The sequence below is a fragment of the Nicotiana tomentosiformis genome, chromosome 10, assembly GCF_000390325.3.
Source record: "Nicotiana tomentosiformis chromosome 10, ASM39032v3, whole genome shotgun sequence".
In the NCBI taxonomy this organism is placed as follows: domain Eukaryota; kingdom Viridiplantae; phylum Streptophyta; class Magnoliopsida; order Solanales; family Solanaceae; genus Nicotiana; species Nicotiana tomentosiformis.
In genome coordinates, this window is record NC_090821.1 from 8,952,087 (window position 1) to 8,970,055 (window position 17,969).

General features: G+C 38.2%; 1 protein-coding gene and 1 non-coding gene across 3 annotated transcripts; both read left to right on the top strand.

Annotated features, from left to right (window-relative positions):
* Window positions 1-9,910: 9,910 nt before the first annotated feature.
* LOC104100804 (G2/mitotic-specific cyclin S13-7-like) lies at window positions 9,911-13,279 on the top strand. 2 transcript variants are annotated; one of them, XM_009608131.4, is made up of 8 exons: window positions 9,911-10,040; window positions 11,055-11,248; window positions 11,350-11,574; window positions 11,675-11,800; window positions 11,907-12,155; window positions 12,253-12,411; window positions 12,501-12,679; window positions 12,789-13,279. In XM_009608131.4, exons 1-8 carry the CDS (start codon window positions 10,004-10,006, stop codon window positions 13,102-13,104), a joined length of 1,485 nt encoding a protein of 494 aa, XP_009606426.1. In that variant the 5' UTR covers window positions 9,911-10,003; the 3' UTR covers window positions 13,105-13,279. The 2 variants fall into 2 exon arrangements, with proteins under 2 accessions (XP_009606426.1, XP_009606427.1); XM_009608132.4 differs by having other exon boundaries at window positions 11,055-11,185.
* LOC117277873 (small nucleolar RNA snoR74) lies at window positions 10,501-10,636 on the top strand. The gene has a single exon (XR_004508209.1). It is a non-coding gene; the product is annotated as a small nucleolar RNA snoR74 (small nucleolar RNA).
* Window positions 13,280-17,969: the final 4,690 nt, after the last annotated feature.

Below are 17,969 nucleotides of genomic sequence, written 5' to 3' on the forward strand. Positions count from 1 at the left end.
AGGATCAGAAAGTTGGAGAAAGACAATTCCCTCCTTTATGATCGGGTGGCCAATTTAGAAGCTGAGAAGGCCCACCTGCTTGCACATTCGTCTTCTTCTCATACTTCAAAATTTCCCAACATTCCTCGAGACATGTATGAAGAATGGATTGACGTCGAGGCTCAGTTGGACATGTTTCGAGATTTGTATAAGGCGGGGTCTGTTTCTACGGTTGCCCTTGATGATGTTCGTGTTAAGGCCCGTGAGGGTCGGATTGCTTGTGGATATGATCCCGCCACGCCTGAAACCGGCAACAACGAGGGGGACGAGGGCGTGGATCAACTTGAAGAGAATGCCTGGTATGATGTTGCATACCCTGAGGGCGAAGATGACAGTGATGGGGGGATCAAGGCGGCCTGGGCATCGATGGTCATGGTGGTAAAGGTGCATGGGATCATAATGGTGGTGATCAGTAGTTTTTCCTTCTTTTTTGTGAACTTCTGTATTTTTACGGGCGCCTTCACTAGCCTTTGTAATAAAATGTTTAAGTATGAAATGCCAAGGTTGTTCTCTGCATCTATTTCTTTTCCTGTGCTTTATTTTCTGTACTTGTATATTTTTTGCTTTTGTTATTTGGTTGCCTTTGCTATTTTTTTTGTGCGTTGAGTCATGGATGAGGTCGTTGACTTGTTTGGTCGTGACCCTTCATTAAATCGCGGTCAAGAACCGATAGGTGTTTGTTCGAACGAGGTCGAACATAACCTGAGTTTAATTATGGCTGAGGGCTGGTAAGTGTTAGTTTGAGCAAGGTCGAATGTAACATGTATTTAATTATGGCCGAGGGCCGGTAGGTGTTAGTTCGAGCGAGTTCAAACATAACATGAATTTAATTATGGCCGAGGGCCGGTAGGTGTTAGTTAGAGCTAGGTCGAACATAACCTGAATTTAATTATGGTCGAGGGTCAGTAGGTGTTAGTTCGAGGGAGGTCGAACATAACCAGAATTTAATTATGTCTCAGGGCCGGTAGGTGTTAGTTCGAGTGAGGTCGAACATAACCTGAATTTAAGGAAGATGTGCTGATAAGTGTAAAATTTATTGCCTTGACTTTGTTGATTATGCTACATACTTGGAGAAATTTACAGATTTTTGGGTGTTGGCTGGCGTTCCAGTCCCAGTCCCGGTCTATCTAGTCCCTTCATTGGTCGATCTGGAGAATAGTGAGAGGTAGAGTAATGAAATAGTGATCGTGACCTTGTCTTCGCATACTTTGACTTAGAGTGTTCCCTTCGCCGCCTCGTTAAAAACCTCCTTGAGAAAACCCAATCGGGACAAAATTCAAGTGAGGAAAAGAAGAGTACGACTTGGGGGACACTTTTTTCTTTTAAAAGTTGAAGTATTGAGCTGGCCGGTATTCCAGTTGTTTGGTAGTAGCTTTCCTTCCATTGTTTCTAGTTGAAATGATCATTTATTTGCGTTCGCTGTGATTTTGTATGGACCGTCCCAATTTGTTCCCAGCTTGCCTAGGATCTATGCTCGCTTGAGTTTTAGCTTTCAGTACATAGTCCTCGATTTTAAGCTGCCTGACCTTTTCTTTCTTGTTATAATAGCGTTCTGCTTGCTGTTTTTGGGCGATCATTCTTATATAGGCCATATCTCTTCGTTCGTCGACTTCGTCGAGTTCTTACTTTATTCTCTCGTCGTTGCTTGCGCCGCTCTCGTAGGAGTACCTTAGACTGGACTCTCCGACCTCGACTGGTATTACTGCCTTGGTCCCGTAGACCAAAGAGTAGAGTGTCTCTCCTATGCACATTTTCGGAGTTGTTCGGTATGCCCACAATACTTCTGGTAGTACTTCCGGCCACAGTCCCTTGGCGTCCTCAAGCTTCTTCTTCATGATGTTTAGTATCGATTTGTTGGAGGAGCCTACTTCCCCGTTGCTAGCGGGGTGGTACGGGGTTGAGAGTATTCTTTTAATATACCATTTCTCAAAACATTTGGCGGCTTTCTTTCCCGTGAATTGGGGTCCGTTGTCGCAGCTGATTTCTTTGGAAAGGCCGAAACGGCATATGATATTTCTTCATATAAAGGTGATTACTTCATGTTCCCGTATTTGGGCGAATGCTTCTGCATCTACCCACTTAGAGAAATAGTTAGTTAAAACCAAAAGGAATCGTACGTTACCTCGTCCTGCCGGGAGGGGACCCGCGATGCCCATTCCCCATTTGATGAACGGCCAAGGTGAGGTGACCGAGTGGAGGTGTTCATCCACTTGGTGAATCATTGGGGCATACTTCTGGCATTGTTGGCATCTTTTCACGAAATCTACAGCCTCATTTTTCATGATGGGCCAGTAATATCCCGCCCGTATGAGGCATCTGACCAGTGCTCGGTTGTCGGAATGATCCCCGCAATGACCTTTGTGGATTTCTTCAAGGACGCGCCGAGTTTGGTTTGGACCCAGGCACTTCGCTAAAGGGCCGTAAGTTCTCTTATACAAGTCGTTGTGGAGGATAATGTATCTGGCTACTTGCAATTCTCAGTTTCTTGGCCTCTATTTTATCACTTGGGATTGTACCATACTGCAAGTATGCGACAATACGATTGCGTCAGTCCCAAGTTAAGTTAATAGTTCTTACCCCGCTTGGTCTAGCAGTGAGTTGAGGAGATGGACCACGTTTTTGTCTCCTGTTATGATGCTTTTGGTGGATGCTGCTAGTTTAGCGAGGCCATCTACCTCGGCGTTCTGTGCTCGTAGAATTTGGTCGAGCTGGCATTCGTCGAACTCGGGTAGCAACTTGCAGATTTCGGTATAGTATTTTTGCAATCTTTGTTCCCTGATTTGGAAAGTCTATGTGACTTGGTTGACCATGAGCTGGGAATGACAATGTTATTTTAAATATTTTTCCCTATACTTGAGTGCTAGTCTCAAACTGCAGTGACGGCCTCATACTCGGCCTCATTGTTAGTCATATTCGGGCACCTTATAGACTGGCGAATTACTTCACCTGTTAGGAATTTGAGTACGAGTCCTAGTCCGGATCCCGAGGCGTTAGATGCATCATCGAGGACCCAGAGGTCTTGTGTTGGGGGGGGGGAATTTAGATGGCTTTCCTTTCCACTTCAGGCATTATTTTTGCGCTGAAGTCGGCGACGAAGTCAGCGAGCACTTGTGACTTTATCGTCGTTCGCGGCTGGTACATGATATCATGCTCACTTAGCTCGATGGCCCACTTGGCTAGCCTTGCCAATAGCTCAAGTTTATGTAAAATGCTTCTTAGGGTGAAAGTTGTGACGACAGAGATGGGGTGACATTGGAAATATGGTCTAAGATTTCGTGAAGTTATGACTAAGGCCAAAGCCAGTTTCTCAAGGTGCGAGTACCTCATCTCGGCATGGACTAGTGTTTTGCTAATGTAATAGATGGGAGATTGCGTACCTTTATTTTCTCGAATTAGGACTGCGCTTACAGCTACCTCGGACACAGCTAGATAAATGAGGAGGCGCTCCCCCGACTCTGGTTTTTAAAGCAAGGGGCAGCGACGACAGGTATGCCTTTAGTTCCCTCAGAGCCTGGACGCACTCTGAAGTCCATTAGAGGTCGTTATGTTTCTTAAGTACGCCAAAGAATATATGGCACCTATTCGACGACCGCGAGATGAACCTTGATAGGGCGGCGATGCGGCCAGTCAAATTTTGGACCTGTTATTTGGTGGTCAAGAGTTTGGGTATCCCCTCGATGGCTTCGATTTGGTCAGGGTTGACCTCGATCCCTCGCTGTGATACCAGGAAACCTATAAACTTTCCCGAGGCTACGCCGAACGCACATTTCTCCGGGTTTAGTTTCATTCGGTACCGTCTAAGTATGCCGAAAATTTATTTTAGATGGTCAATGTGATCTTCTCCCCTTTTGGACTTGACCAACATGTCGTCTATATATACTTCCATTATTTTACCGAGCTGATCCTTAAACATCCTTGTCACTAACCTTTGACCCCCCCCCCTCCTCCCCGTTCTTTAGTCCGAAGGGCATGGCACTGTAGCAGTACGTTCTTTGGTGGGTGATGAACATGGTCTTTTCCTGATCTTCCTCTTCCATGAGGATATGATTATAGCTTGAGAAGCGTCAAAGAAGCTTAGTAGCTCATGCCCGGCCGTTGCGTCAATGAGTTGGTCGATGTGAGGCAGGGGGAATGAATCCTTTGGGCATGCTTTGTTCAAGTCTGTGAAGTCCACGTACATACGCCATTTCCCATTCTTTATTTTAACCATTACTACATTGGCGACCCACTTGGTGTACTTCTACTCCCTGATGGAACCATTTTCTAACAGTTTTTTCACTTCCTCGCATACTGCGTCATTGATTGCGGAGTTGAATTTATGCTTGACCTGCCTCACTTGGGGTGGAAGGGGTCGACGTTTAATTTGTATGTGGCGATTTCCTTTGGGATGCCCGTCATATCTACATGGCTGAAAACAAACAAATCTGCGTTAGCTTTTAAGAATTAACTGAATTTACCTGGCTCCTGAAGTTCGCAACTGATATAGGCCTTCTTGCTATGGTCGTTGGGATCTAATTGAACGGGTCGAGGACTTTTATGGTCGATCCTACGGCTTCGAGTATGTCGGGATCTTTGATGCCTTCCCTGATCTTGTCATGCCACCGACCTCGACCTTGCTGATTGTTATGCCTCTTTTTCTTTATCCTTCATTTCTTGGGTGGTCATGCTGTCTAAATCAATGCGGTAGCATTCCTGGGACATACGTTGTTCTCCTCGTATGTTGTATATTCCCCAAGGAGTTGGGAATTTGATGACTTGGTATAAGCTGGAGGGGACGACCTTCATGGGGTGTAACAATGGTCATCCCACTATGGCGTTGTACGCGGTGTCTTGGTCCATGATGTGGAATGTTGTTTCCAGAGTCACACTGCCTACCAAAACGGGGAGTGTAATTTCCCCGGACGTCTGTTCAACTGCATTGTTAAAATCAGTTAGCGTGATACATCGCAGTACTATCTTAACCTCGAGTTTCATTTGGGTAAGTACTCGGGGATGGATAATGCACACGCCACTCCCGTCATCTATCATAATGCGTTTAACATCAGTATCTAAAATTTGCAGAGTAATAACAAGGGCGTCGTTATGAGGAAAAGCCAAACCGTCGGCGTCCGACTTGTCGAAGATGATACTTTCTTCGAGTTCGTCGTACCATTCGCGGGTGATAGATCGCTTGAGTTTGTGGGTAGTGGTGAACTTCACGCTGTTTATGGAGGAGTTGTCGCCGCCGCTGATGATCATGTTGATGGTACGGGCTAGTGAGGGTGGCTTAGGCGGCCCTTGATGTTTGCATCCTCTGGCAAAATTGGTTCTTCCCTTATCGCTTAGCAGCTCTTTAAGTTGTCCTTGTCGTAACATATTCACGACTTCCTACCTCAAGGCGATGCAGTTTTCAGTCTTGTGCCCTCGTTCCTGGTGGAACTCACAGAGGGTGTCGAATTTTCTGGTGTTAGGGTCCGATCTCATCTTTGGCGGCGACTTCACGTTTGGCCCGAGCTTCTCCAGGGCGTAGATTATCTCTGTATGTGACATATAAAAATTTTGAGCAAATAATAGGGGGCATACCTCTATCGTTCCGATGGGTTCCCATCCTTGGTCTGGATGGACCTTCTTCGTAGCGGGGGGAGAGGACGACGACCGTTCTGATATATGGTTGATGTCGTTTCCTGTTAGGTCGCATAATTGGATGATCTCTTCTGGCATTGTCTCTTCGACCCTTTCTTGATTCCGCTTATACCGAGGTTAGTCGATGGGTTGACCCGTTGAGGTCGTCCTCATCTGCATGAACCTCGGCACAATTAGCATTGTGGATTTCATCCCAAGTGGTTGGGGGTACCTTATCAACCGAATCAATAATTTCTTCGTTGCTCTTGAACCATCCCTATCCAGCTCGTTCTAAAAAGTTGCAACCGCCATCCCTTCGGACACGTTTGGCAAAGTCATCCTTACCCAGTTGAACGGGCGATGAAGTACCTCAGTCCCTCTCCCAGAGATTGTTTAATAGCAAATATGTCATTCACTCTTGCCTCGACCTTCTTGGCTCTGGCGTGAACTTGCCGGCCATTTATTCAAAGGTTTCTTAGAGCGTGGTGGTAGCTGCGAATACCAGGTTAATGCCCCTCATGCGAGGGTTTCGCCGAACTTCTTCAGCAAGATAGAAGACACATGTTCTTTGGCGAAGTCGTTGCCTTTCACGGCATTGACGTAATGAGTCACATGATCTTTAGGGTCGGTTATGCCGTCATATATCCTAAGGTAGGGCGACATTTTAAAGGTTTTTGGTATAGCATGTGGGGCTGCATCATCACTGTACGGCTGTTTGACGAACCGGCCGGCATCCCTCTTCGACAACAACTTAGGGGAGCCCGGTATTTTATCGTCCCTTTCTTGGTGTTCTTTCATTTGATCTCGGAGCGCCTTGTTTTCATTCTTCATTTCTTCCTATCCTTTTCATAATGGATGCAAGGGAGTTGTCACCTTCACTATCAATGGCATTGTGAGTAATACCTGTCGTTGGAGGAAAAAGATGGTTGCACTGCTCATCCGCTTGTTGTATCGTGTAAGTCCTTGCATTTTCTGTAGTTATGTCCCGAGCGGGCTTGTTGAGGACGCTGATTAGCGTGTCAGTTAGCCACACTTCGAGGAGATTTTTTTTTACAGCCGGGGGCGTTTCTTCCCCCACAGACATGGAGGCTCCCTTACCACGAGATTTTGTGATGCTGCAGTGAAGGGGTGGTGACCCATCTCGCATAGGGACTCACCCGCCGTTTCACAGCTTTCATTGATGACGTTTATGAGGTTGGTTGGGAGGTCACTTGCTATTCTCGTTATTTCTTCTCGGTTACCTACCATGTAGGGTTTTGTATGCACAAAGAAAGGAGATCTTGAATTTTGTGATGTTAGTGACTCGTATTAGTCATAGATATAGAGGAAACTAAAAATTTAACTAAGAAATCCCCACAGACGGTGTCAAATTGTTTGACCAAAAATATGGCTCTTGGTTCAAATAATAAAATTTATGTAATTATGGGTTAAACTTAGTTAACAATAATATTTCTAGATGTAGCTACCGAGGGTGCAATAAACGTTAGATGGGTTTGGTCAAATAGTGATAACAATATGCAATAACTGTTCAAAAAATTATGAGCAATGATGTAGCATTAATAGCAATGAATAATAATAAATGACATTTAAGTAAATAGGAGAAATAATTCATCCAATAAAGGATAAACTGGATGGTTGTTTCTCCTCATAATGATGAGTGACAGACAAATCCTTGAATATTCAAGTTATTCTCGGATCTGATGGAAAAGTATAGAATAATATAGACAAGAATCTCAGTGAAAAGGTGGTGTTTGTATCTTAGTGAGAAAGAAAGAATCTTTTTGTCAAAGTATGTTCTTACGAATGAATATCACATGCCCCTATCATTGTCTCTTTTTTCTCTATATCTGGGACATGTTCTAAGAAACCCTAATAGTACAAGTGCAGGGAATATCCACTAGAATATTTCTTTTTAATATCTTATCCTGACAAACTAGCCTTTACAATTCTTATGATCGATATTCAACCTCGACCTCGACCCTTTTTGACATCTCAATTATGGCTCTGGTCGACATCTCGACTATGGCTCATGTCGACACTTCGGCCAAGGACTTTATTGCTTCTTGGGTCGCTTCGACTAACGTCGACTCGAGAATCCTTCCCATAATATTATCTTGGCTTAGATACTCCAGAGACAGATTTTGCCTCCTACAAATATACGAAAGCGTTTTGTCCCTCCATTGCCAAACCACTGTGTAGAAAATGTTGTTGCAGTTGCCACGGCATGTAAAGCTGAGAATGATGGCTCTGACTTGCCCACCTTGGTAACCTATATAAGAAAATCATTATCAGAACTGAGTACCAAATATGTGGATAAACAGAGTCGAGATAAAGCTATCTTGGCCATTCCCCCTGACCTCAAGGAGCTAAATGAAGCGCATTTCCGAGGCGAGATAGCGATTCAAATTAGTAGCTTGCGCGGCTACAGACTATACGTTGATTTTGGGTGGGGAAAGCCGTCATGGGTAAGTCCAAATCCAAGGATAGGCACAAATAATGTTTGATTAATGGATTCAAGAGATAGTGGTGGAATAGACGCATGGATATGCTTGAAAGACAAAGACAATATATAAGTTTTTCATCACGAGTTAGAGCTGCAGCTACTAGCTAGCATTTGGATATGTCAAATAATTGAAGAGCTTGTTACATCCGTTGCTAATCTTCTAGCTCCGCCTTAACTTGTTGGCCGTGCTTGTTACATATTGTTGATTCTTTATATATACCATAGAGCACGTCGAAACTATGACGTTTATCTATATCATTTACTTCATCGGCTTTTACAGTAGTATTCTTGCTATATATATATGGTTTATCAACTTGTTTCAAAGTTAATCATCCACATATTTATTTATCCTATTATAATAGTTTATCAAATTCTACGTGATATATCTTTTATATATACAAAAAGATATATCACACAAAATTCTTTCAATTTGCAATTTTCTGACTATTCTTTACAAGTAGACCCTTTATGGAGAAAAAAAAGAGGAAAATTGTATTGTCTCAATAAAAAAATCTATGTAGTAGATGCAAAACTTATAATTTGTCAAAATTGTTGAAATAATATGGATAAAACGCTAAACAAGTGCACAAATAATGTTCGATTAATAGATTCAAGAGATAATGGTGAAATAGATTCATGGATATGCTTGAAGGACAAAGACAGTATGTCAGTTTTTCAGCACAAGCTAGAACTGCAACTGCTAGTATTTGGATATGTCAGCTAATTGAAAAACTTGTTATATCTGTAGCTAATCTTCTAGCTCCACCCAGCGTGTTGACCGTGCTTAATTATTACATACTATTGATTCTCTATTTATACCATAGAGCACGGTGAAACTATAATGTCAGCTATATCATTAACTTCCTACTCCTTTGACCCATCGGCACATGGTTTATCAACTTTTTTCAATGTTTATTATCCACATATTTATTTATCTTATTATAAATAGTTTGTCAAATTCCGTCTGATGTATCTTTCAGTTTATAACATATGCGATTTTCATACTATTATATTATACTTTACAAGTAGATCCTATATGGGGAAAAAAGGAGGAAAACCCGTATTTGTCTCGTTAAAAAATTCTATGTAGTAGATGCTAAACTTATTATTTGTCATAATATTGAAATAACGTGGATAAAATGTTAAACAAGTGCCGTATAAAAAAATGTAGATGATTAAAAGACCAAGTTACCGGTGAACGATCGATATGTTCAATTGTCCATCATCAACTTAATTATGATGGAAATTTAATAAGAAAAAATATCAAATTGAGTGAATCATGTATCCATATTTTTGTACGTGTGGATTAATTGTAAATTTTAGTGTGGGTATACAATTAATGATATATAAATTCCCCAAAAGAGATATTTTGCTAGTTCCTTTGTCAGCAGAACTTTTTTAGTGATAAGTGTAGTCTTTTTATTTATTAGTACAAGTTTTATAGAGAAATGGTTTTAAAATGATTCATATAGTTGACTCAAACTAATTAGATTCTGGAATAGCGATTAATTATTTTAGAAGACAGGATATTATTACTATTTATTAGTATTAATATTTCTAAGATTAATATTCATTAAAGATATATATTTGGAATTGGTAAAGCTTGTAGTGGAGGCCTCCACACTATATCAAAAGCAGTAGGTTTAAACCCAAACGGTAATAGGCATAATTATCTAAAACCCAATTACGACCGTTGATCTAGAACTTCATCCGACGGCTAAGATTTAAAGGAAAAATAAGACCGTTGGGAGCGAAGCGCCGATTGTGCAGCTTCAAAAAGGGTGTATTCTTCACTTCTCCCAAATATCTCTTCTTTCTCTCAAAAACCTTTCGGAGAAAGAGTTTCAAGGTTTCTCTAAAATGGCTTCAAGAATCGTCCTTCAACAGCAGAATAGAGGTTAGATTTCTCAATAAGCATTTTGATGATTTCTTACTTTATATACAATATACTTATCTTTTGATTCTTACTATCTTTTTCCTTTTCATTTTGATAATATTTCTTATTCATTTGAACAAATGTTCTGAATCTCATGTGGTTCAACGATTCTCAAGTTCTGTGATGGGTCCTTCGATTACTACTGACCCAAGTCGTTTTTTCCCATTAATTGTGCGTTATAAAGATGCTTAAATTAAATGTAAAAATATAGTACTATCTAGTCTAGTGGTATTGATATGGTATTGATATGCTTGAACTAATTGGAAATTTCTGCAATACGCTTTAGAATTTTTCGTGTCCCAATAACTAGCTAAAAAATTCCTAAATGTTACGAATTTTAGATGTTAATCTAAATAAAAGAAAGAAATAAACAAGAGACTGTTGGTAAATTCATTGTTGGAGACTTGGAGCGTGATCTGATGAGAAATGGGGCCTATTGCTATTCTATATATGGGTTTCTTGTAATATTCAGGACATAGATTTGCATTGTTTTTGGGTGAACCAATCGACCTATTTGGCTATTTGTGTTATAATTTTTCAGTAAATGATGCACATTTAATCATTATATGTTGTTTCTTTACCAATTAAAAAAAAAATGGAACGGTAGTGTTAAGATTACCCTGATGAAAATAGCGGTGGCTACTGGTTTTTCTGTAAATTGGCCTCTCAGTAAGCTTTCAGGGACATAAACATTTCTTATTGGGTGTGAACCTCTTGAACATGATAGATGGTCCAGTAAATGATGTTACATAGAATTACTCTCTAAATATTATTGAATGTTAGTTGTATTTTGTTTGATACTAAGTAGATAGACTTTTGTCTACCATCCATTGTTATTGGGTGAACCTCTTGAAATGTTGATGATAGACGTTTATATGATGTTACATAATCAACTCTATAAGTATTACTATGTATTGATTGTTAATGGTATTTTGTTTGATACTCCTAATATAGATAGACTTTTATATTGTTCAGGTGAGGCAGTCCCTGGGGCATTAAAGCAGAAAAAGAATGTGGCAGCAGAAGGAAGAAATAGGAAAGCGCTTGGTGATATTGGGAATGTGGCTACAGGTCGTGGGGTCGAAGGAAAAAAGCCACTTCCTCAGGTATCTCACCCCTTAACAAGGAGCTTTTGTGCACAATTGTTGGCAGCAGCTGAAAATGAGAAGGTTATGACAACAAAAGTCATAATCTTTCTTTGCATTTCAATCTCAATGATATTATAATACTGATTTTGGTTGTGGACTTGTGGTTTTTTTGCTGTTTGCAGAAACCTGTTGCTGTTATTGTAAAAGGAGCAAATGTTGCTAAAGTACCTGCAGTAAGGAAACCAGCTCAGAAGAAAGCCACAGTTAAACCAAAACCTGAGGAGATTATTGAAATTAGTCCGGACACTCAAGAAAAACTGAAGGAGAAGATGCAAAGGAAGAAGGCTGATAAAGACTCATTAAAACAGAAAGCAACTCTTACTTCAACTCTCACTGCTCGAAGCAAGGTTTGTGATTGAGGCGTAGTTTTTATTGTTTAGTGTTTTACAATATTGTATCAGTTACACTACTAGAGGAATGTCTGATTTTTCTATCAACTTTATAAAGGCTGCATGTGGTCTGAGTAAAAAACCAAAGGAGCAGATAGTGGATATTGATGCTGCAGATGTGAACAATGAGTTGGCAGTTGTGGAATACGTTGAAGACATTTACAGCTTCTACAAACTTGCTGAGGTATCCATGGTCTTGAACTTGAGCTATATATCAGCTGTTGCTCTCTATTTTTGCTTGTTTACTAGTAATATATTTGATCAACTTGAATACTTGTGCCTGTTTGTAGAATGAGACAAGAGTCCATGACTACATGGATTCACAGCCTGAAATAAATGATAGGATGAGAGCAGTTCTGATTGATTGGTTGGTTGAAGTCCACCAAAAATTTGAACTTAATCCAGAGACTCTTTACCTCACAATCAACATTGTCGATCGCTACCTTGCTGTGAAGAGTACATCAAGAAGGGACTTGCAGCTAGTGGGTGTCAGTGCCATGCTCATAGCCTCCAAATATGAAGAAATTTGGGCTCCTGAGGTATATTTTTGAAGCTACATCAAATAGGATTATGCTAGTCTATGAGCTGCTAATGGCTAAAGCTAACAACTTTCTGAATGTTAATTTGATTTTTCAGGTCAATGACTTTGTGTGCATCTCAGACAAAAGTTACACTCATGATCAGGTGTTAACTATGGAGAAAGAAATTCTTGGGCAATTGGAATGGTACTTAACAGTTCCAACACCTTATGTGTTCCTAGCACGTTTCATTAAAGCTTCTCCACCTGATTCAGAAGTAAGTTCTTTGAAATTCTTGGATATTTCTGTCACTATGAGCTCATGGTACTAATTGACTGATTGCTTTTAAACCCCTTCAAATATCAGACTGAGAACATGGTATATTTTCTGGCTGAGCTGGGGTTGATGAATTATCCAACCATTATCTACTGCCCTTCAATGATTGCTGCCTCAGCGGTCTATGCTGCTCGACACACCCTCAATAGGACACCATTTTGGAATGAGACACTTAAGCTGCACACTGGTTTCTCAGAATCTCAGCTAATGTGAGTCAATCTTTTCTATACTAGTACCTTTTTTTCTTCCCTTTGTTCTTCTTCCAACTAATTTGGATTGAGACGTAGTTAATTGAATGATTGATTGATTTTGGAACAGAGAGTGTGCAAGGTTGTTAGTGAGCTATCAATCTGCGGCTGCAACTCACAAGCTAAAGGTGATATACAAGAAGTACTCCAGTCCGGAAAGAGGTGTTGTTGCATTGCTAACTCCAGCCAAATCCCTGTTGGCTGCATCATCATTACGTGTGTCGTCGGAGCAAGCTGATTTAGGCAAAAGCACAGAAGCAGCAGCAACATCATCATCCCCTATGGTGGTGGTGGGTTGTCAAAGGTGCCACATGTATGTCATGGTAACTGAAGCTGATCCAAGATGCCCCCAATGCAAGAACACTACTACTAGGAAGATGACTTAAGTTGGTTTCATTAATCAAGAATCCAAACTGTTCTTTTATTGCTAGGTTCCATTTAGTTTCTATAAATGGAGAACTACTTGAGCTCCATTTAGTTCCATTTCTTTTTCCATTGTTGTGAACAAAGAAAGGAAGGGAGTGTACTTTTCAGCTTTATGGAGTCCTTCAATTGGCTAAATAGATCTGTTGACATGACTATAGTTTAGGAGTTCTTGAAAATTGCAGAACTCTTTATAGTGCATAAAATTCATCAATCTGTTGCCAAAAATAAATTGCTAAAGAAATCATTCTTAGCTCCTCTTAGAGGTGGCAAAATTGTTAAAAGAAAACAGTTATTCACTCATATTATGCATTAAAAAATGGGTTGGATAATAAACTTTTTAAAAACAGGTCGAATATGGATAAGAACCTTATCCATATGACTATAGTTTAGGAGTTTAGGTTCTTGAAAATTGCAGAACTCTTTATAGTGCATAAAATTCATCAATCTGTTGCCAAAAATATAAATTGCTAAAGAAATCATTCACTCATATTATGCATTAAAAATGGGTTGGATAATGAACTTTTTAAAAACGAGTCTGAATATGGATAAAAACCATATAATCCATTTAGAAAATGGTTAACCAAATGGATGTTGATAACTAATGGTTAAAAGAAAACAGTTATTCACTCATATTATGCATTAAAAATGGTTTGGATAATGAACTTTTTAAAAACGGGTCGAATATGGATAAAAATTATATTATCCATTTAGAAAATGGTTAATCAAATGGATATTGATAACTAATGTGTTTAACTTTTACATTTGTAAAGCCTCAAATGGGGGTTCCTCAAGTTTGGGAGACTAGGAATTCTCCTCATATTCAAGAAGCCATGGATATCCATGTTATTCGCCGAATAACCCATTTTTTATCTGTCTCAAACACGGGTCGGGTCGGATTTAGTTTTTAAATTACCCGTTTTTTATCCGTCTCAACCACGGGTCGGGTCGGATAATTTATTAGTTTTTAAATTACCCGTTTTTGACTCGACCCGCCCGCTTGACACCCCTAGCTCCTCTCAATACCATTATGATATGCCTCTGAAAGACATTCTGCCCCGAAATTATCTCATAAATGCAACTTCTCCAAATTATTAGGCAAGAAATATGTGAGAAAGACATAAAATAGCATACTAATACAAAAATTTTATATTTGCAGTTCTTAGCTTCTCTCAATACCATTATGATAACCTCTAAGATTAGTTTCTGTTCGAGAGGAAACTTATCGTATTTCACTCCTTTTATTTTCAGCACACATGACCTCCTATTTCACTCCTTTTTTATTCTTCATTTCTTAAGCAATATAATTGTTCGGATAAATTTGAGCAAACTTCATTTATGACTATCCGCTAGAAACTAATATCAGCCGCTAGCCACAAATTGCAATATGCATTTTATAGCCCAAAATCAATTATAACGGCTAGCTACCGAACAATACATCTGACTCACAAGCACAAACACAGGTTCATTGGAAAAATGATTTTCGGCCCAAAATGGTTTAGCCGGAAAACTTCACCGTTCGCAGTAGTGGCCGAAAAATTCACGGTCGCCGAAATTCAAATAGCAAATAAACCATCTTTTTAAATCTAGATTTTCATAATATCAAAAGCCCCAAAAATAATAAATAAAACGAGAAGAAAGAGTCGCTGAATTTAATAGAGAGTCGCCGGTGTTTGAGTTTACGTCCAGATCTAAAGTCAACGAGATCGAGCACAGTGGGTTAGACTAGCTGGTTTTTGATTTCGATTTCATGATGTGTGATGAGGTCGAAGTTGGAGCCTGGGCACCATTAATATTAATACTACAACGACTGAGATTTGACAAATCTTGTATTCAATTCTTGAAACCTTCAATTTCACCATGGAAGTCAACAATATTTTTTCTGATCATTGTCATTTCCTCTTTGTAATATGTTTTAGAGGGTTGACTCCCATTTGACCCCCAAGTATCAATTACTCTCCCTATCCTCTGTTGCAACTCGTGCATATCAAACATGAATATTTTATCAATCTCTTTTTTGGACCAACTTTTTTCATAAAAAATTATATATGAGGCTAATATTTAAAAGTCATTTTAGATTATGTATTAGACTAGAGAGCATTTCTTTTGAATATTGGTATATTAATATATATATATATAAAAAAAATAAACTATCACTATACAAAAATTAAACAAAATAGACTGTCACTATACAATTTATATACAATAGACTGTCACTATACAAAATATATACAAAAATAGACTGTCATTATACAAAAATAAAATACTAAATAGACTGTCACTATACAAAATATATACTACAAAATAGATTGTCACTATACAAAATAGATTGTCACTATATAAAAAAATATACAAAATAGATTGTCACTATACAAAAAATATATAAAATAGACATTTCGGGATATTAGATGTAATATGTTTGGACCGGAGGGCCATTTTGTGTCAATGGGCAAAAACATGAGCTATTAAAATTTTAAGTGGCTATAGTAAGTAGTTTTCTCGATAAATTTTGAGGAATTTTCAGAAATGACTATTGTTTAGTGGCTATTACCTTCTTATAGCTATCATATACATAATTATTTTCCGTGGCTATCTTTCAATTGTTATGGTAATGTATTCGATGTATTCGAGCTACCGTATTTATGAATACAGTAGCAAAAATCAGCTAAAAAATAGGGCAGTCCAGCTGTCAGCCGTTGTATTCACATGTATTCATACCATGCATTCATGAATACAACGTAATAATAGGTCTCTCAAGTTGTTTAATAACGAAAAGCTGCTAATTTAACGGGATACACTCCTAATATAACTCACCTAAATCAATTATAACACACAACATTATCAATCTAATTAATGAAAAGATTTATGAGACGCTAAACATAAAAAAATAGAGCATTCTTAAGAGTTTCAGTCCCTCTTTTTTTTCCTGATACAATTCAAGTTTTTTTTTTCCCTGACATTGTTCGAGGTTCTGCTTGAAAATGATACAAGTATCTACAAAAATATTTTGAAATTCGATTTTCTGTATATGAATACATCATGTATTTATGCCAAATATAACCTGTAATAGTAACCTTCTGGCTGCATATTTAATAATAAACATAGTGCTTGTATTCTGTTGTATCTAACAGTTGTGTTTAATGTATTCAAGTTTATTTTTGTATTCACAATATTTTATTTATTCATAATACATGGTATTACTGCTTTATTGAGTATATATCATTGGTTGTATTCATTGATTTTCTATTTGTATTGAGAGTATTTTACTGTATTGTTATTTTAAATACAGATGGATACAGTTAGGTTTAAAACACAGATGAATACAGTTAGATTGAATGCATAACTAATTGATGAATAACATCAAAATGATAGAACTAACAATGTATTTAAAAATATTGTTGTAAGAACTCAAATACATATAAATACATCTAAATACAAGAAGAGAAACCCGTTGTAGAAACTAAAAAACAATGTATGCAAACTCGAATACATATAAATATATCTATAATTAGGGCCATTGCGTATTTTTGTTCTATTTTTGGCTTTAATGGTTGTTGATGAACCAACAAATACATGTTCCTCTTGAGTGATTTGCAAATCGAAAGATGGCCCTTCGAAATTGAATGATTTAGTAGGTATTATGTAGAAAACCTAACAATGGTGAATATTTTTTTTAAAAAATGTTGAAGAGAAAAAGAAAAAGTTTTAACTGGCCAAAAACTTTAGTGGTGAGTGGTGAAAATCTGTGTTGATGATTTACGATTTGCACAATTTCATAGTTTTTGACAGAAGCAAGAAATCATGAATTAGAAGGGAAAAATTTTGGTGTCACGCCTCCACGTCATGTGGAATTGGGAAAGAACAATTTTGAAAAGAATGTTAAGAAAACTTGCAGGAAATCATGAAAAAGCTCACTGTTTTCATGGCTCAAGAGTAGTGATAACCATGGAAATCATGGAAAAGCTCGTCGTTTGTTGGAGGAAACCAGTTTTCTGGTCCATATAGGAAAGAATGAGAGAGAGATCGTGGAGGGAGAAATAAGATACTATGCGTGATTTTGGGAGAGAATAAACTGAAAGAATGAGAGAAAAAAATATTAGACAACGTATTTAATGACTTAATAGTAGGAAGTGATCATAAATACATATTTTGCTATAAAAACTAAAAGGTAGATATAGAAAATAATATTTTAAAAGGGTTTTTATTTATAATAAATAGAGTGCAAAGCTTTGCTATAGGTGGTAAAATTTTCAAAAATTTTGCCTTGATTTTATTTTACCCAATTGTTCTTTTCGGTTGTAAAACTTGGACTTGGATCGGGTTATACCGAGTATAAATGAAAGGAGGCACAGTTGTTTTGGGTTGGCCGAATCATTTCTCATCCGTTCTCTCTTTCCCTCTTTATATATATAAAAGAAAGACATAAACTAAAATATTTCTAGAAATATAAAAGAAAGACATAAACTAAAATATTTCAGACAAAATTTTATATTTGCTACCATAAAAAGGAAGAACTTGAGTTAAAGCGTAAACGAAAAAGCAAAATGGGGCAAAAGAAAAGCTAAGAAAGACATGTAAATTTTTCAATCCTTAGTTACAAGATAGTTTGCTGAGAAAAAATAAACAAAATTTAGAAGAATCCTACAACTTAAAGGAAATCAGCTTTGGGAGCTGTTCCCCTAAGGCACCGATGTATATCACCGGGAATTCTTGATTCATGATATCGAGTATTTGCACTTTAAATCATATAATTCGACCTTTAAAATAACTATCCGTGTTATTTCTACAAAAGTAATGGTCCAATTATTATGAGCCCAGAAGGAATTGG